Genomic DNA, 2,975 nt, shown 5'->3' with positions numbered 1-2,975 from the left:
CAAATTTGGCATTATTTTAAGCATTTTCCTAAATTTGTCAAAAAAAAATAGCAATTTTCGAAATTCTCTTAAAGGCGCTATCAACTTGAAAATTTTGAATTGTACGAAAAATATATTTTACCTAATATCAAGCATTAATAATTTAATATTGATGTTAAAAGCTAAAAGTTACTTCTTACAATTGGAACGCCTCATCTTTAATTGTCATGTCTTCTCCACAGGACACAGGTAAAGCCGGGATAGCCACACGGATGGCCATAAGGTAAAAGGTAGAACAAAGGGCGAGAAAAAAATCAATATGTCGTTGTAGAATTTTTTTTTTAAATAAGACAAATAATATATGTTTATTTTTTCTTAAACTGCAGCCGTTAGCTGTCACTTGCCACAGCAGTCCGATCTACCGGTTACTTTCCTCTACCGTCTGTAACCTCTTGTTTTACTTCGAATACCACTTGGTGAATCGAAGTATTAATCTATATTCAGTAATCGAACAAATCTTATGCTAACGAATCAAAATATAATCTAAACATTCAAAGTTACCACTTGGTATTTATTTCGTTAGTTTCTCATTCAAGAATTTTCTCGAACTGAAAATTTAACATTTTTTTTATCTCATTTTCTGTACATGGAATTTATTCCTATGGCTAGAGATAGCCGATGGAGCGAAACAACAGGATTAGAGGAAGGAGCCTTAACAAACTAAATAAAAATAAAAAAATAAAAAATACACTACAAGAACTCCGAGCTAAAGATTTCTAATTTTCAGAGAAACCGCAACTTTTTCTCTTCTTTGAAGAGTATTGCCTAATTAGAAGCTATCTACTCGATTTTCGCAATACCCAATCTTTTCAAGACTGCATTATGGACCCCATCTGTAGCCATACACAGATTTGATGCGCCACTCTGGTGCTCCAGGTGCGACAGATAATTTACAACCTCATCTCGAATCATCGCTTGAACCATAGCCTTGAACTCTGGGCCAAAAGGAAAAGCTTGTGGTCGAACCGGTGCTGGCTGTACAGGTGCTGCATGTACCGGTGGTGCCGGAACAGTTACCGGAGGTAGGGGAACACATACAGGGGGAGGTGATACCACAACTGGCGCTTGAAATTGATCACACTTCTCCGACCCTGGCAAAGAAAGGGAGAGCTTTAGAGTAGTGCAGTCGTCAACTTCAGTAGACGATCCAACTGGAGGTGTTAACGGCATGGGAAAAACAACACCTCCGGTTCTTGGCACTGGACGGTACACAAGAGATGTGGATGGCTGAGATGAAGACACGGGGGCGATTGGATTGCTATGATGGCTGGATTCTGATAAATCCGAGCCGGAAGGGCTACCCGGACTTGGGCACTTAAACCCATCACTACTGGATCTCTTTAGCGGGCGCAAGACAGACTCATCCAAATCACCACCAAGATCATCTACTGGAGTCACAGTTGCCGCCGAGTACTTCCGCTTCAGAGTGGAGTTCCAGTGGTTTTTAATGGCGTTGTCAGTGCGGCCAGAGAGGAGGCGGGCGATGGTAGCCCACTTGTTTCCAAAACGGCTGTGGGCCCTGATGATGGTCTCGTCCTCCTCGGGGGTGAAGGGACGGTGCTCCACCTGAGGAGAGAGCTGGTTACACCAGCGGAGCCGGCAAGACTTACCGGATCTGCCGGGAATCGATTTGCTGATCAGAGACCAGTTCCGGGCACCATGCTTCTGGACCAGCCTTTGCAACGCCTCGTCTTCCTCTGGGCTCCACGGTCCCTTTATTCTATCTAGATCCTTCGACCTTCCACTCAGAGCCATTGGATCCACAAATAACAGTTTCTCCGTTTTCAAGAAACTAACTTTGGTTTTAAAGTGGGGTTTAATGGAATATAACAGGAGAATGAGAAGGTAGAGAAGGTCACACGGGAGTTCTGAGAGGGGAGAAGAGGAATTTATAAAGGGGGTGAGAAGGAAAGAAGGGTGACCGGGAGCAACCGGTATGGGACACCGCTGATAGGACGTTAGTAGGGTCGCTACTTCCAGGCAGTCGGTTGCTTGCATACAGCTGGCAAATGGACACGCGTCGCTTAACTGCTGCGAGCCCTCCCCTTCTTAGGCTTTGCTGGGCTCAGTTTATCAATGACATTTCTACTTTTTTTTACGAAATCACTAGTGGGCGTATTTAATTGGTTAAAAGCGTTGCTACATATGTCAGGAATTCAAACGTGTAGTAGGTGACTTGGGCTCACGGTAAGCCGGATACGTTTCCCGAAATATAACAAGCCATAAATACCCTTACTTTCCTTTCAATAATCTCTATCCTTCTCCAGTACGGAACTAAAGACGAGAAGCACGGTGCACGGAGTGCGTTAAAAACGGTTCTTTATTTCTTTCGCTGCCTGGCGTTTCCTGTTTTGGGAGTTATCCGTCTATTTCTAATCCAGATATGAAAACCGAAAAAATCTCGCACTTGGAGCCCAAACTATCGTCGTTAGAAACGGGACGCACGAATTTCGCCTGCCTAACCGCTGGGAGTGAGCTGTTAAATTTGCCTACTACAGTTTTTTGACACAAATAGGTTTATTTATTTTTTTAATCAGAAAGTCACTATATTTAGAATTAGTTAAGTTAACACTGAGAAGTGGGTCCCTCAAGAAATGAGGCGGTAACTTAACCCGAGAGCGTATCCTCTGAGATATCTCATATTTTACGTGACCGACGTGTCCGGTGCCTATTCGAGGGTGACGTGGGGCTAGTATTATTTGAGCTTTGAGATTCGCGCAGAATGTATTGCAACGGTTTAAATTTTCCAAAATGTCACGTAAAATATGAGATATCTCAGAGGATGCAAATTCACTTAACCCAAGGTGCGGAGAGATCTGGACTCTGGAGTCTATCTCTATCCATCAGCCCATGGATCTGAGCCGTTGGTTGGGACCGCTCAGTAAATCCGTACGTCTGTACGCGCATGGGCGTACGTACAGGGGTGTGGGCCCCGC

General features: G+C 43.9%; 1 protein-coding gene across 1 annotated transcript; it reads right to left on the bottom strand.

Moving 5' to 3' along the window:
* Positions 1 to 577: 577 nt before the first annotated feature.
* LOC144565139 (transcription factor MYB44-like) lies at positions 578 to 1,908 on the bottom strand. The gene has a single exon (XM_078314800.1). The coding sequence runs from the start codon at positions 1,792 to 1,794 to the stop codon at positions 820 to 822; it is 975 nt and encodes a 324-aa protein (XP_078170926.1). The 5' UTR covers positions 1,795 to 1,908; the 3' UTR covers positions 578 to 819.
* Positions 1,909 to 2,975: the final 1,067 nt, after the last annotated feature.

Source organism: Carex rostrata, chromosome 14 (assembly GCF_964058835.1).
Source record: "Carex rostrata chromosome 14, lpCarRost1.2, whole genome shotgun sequence".
Lineage (NCBI taxonomy): Eukaryota > Viridiplantae > Streptophyta > Magnoliopsida > Poales > Cyperaceae > Carex > Carex rostrata.
This window is presented reverse-complemented; position numbering and strand designations above follow the sequence as displayed.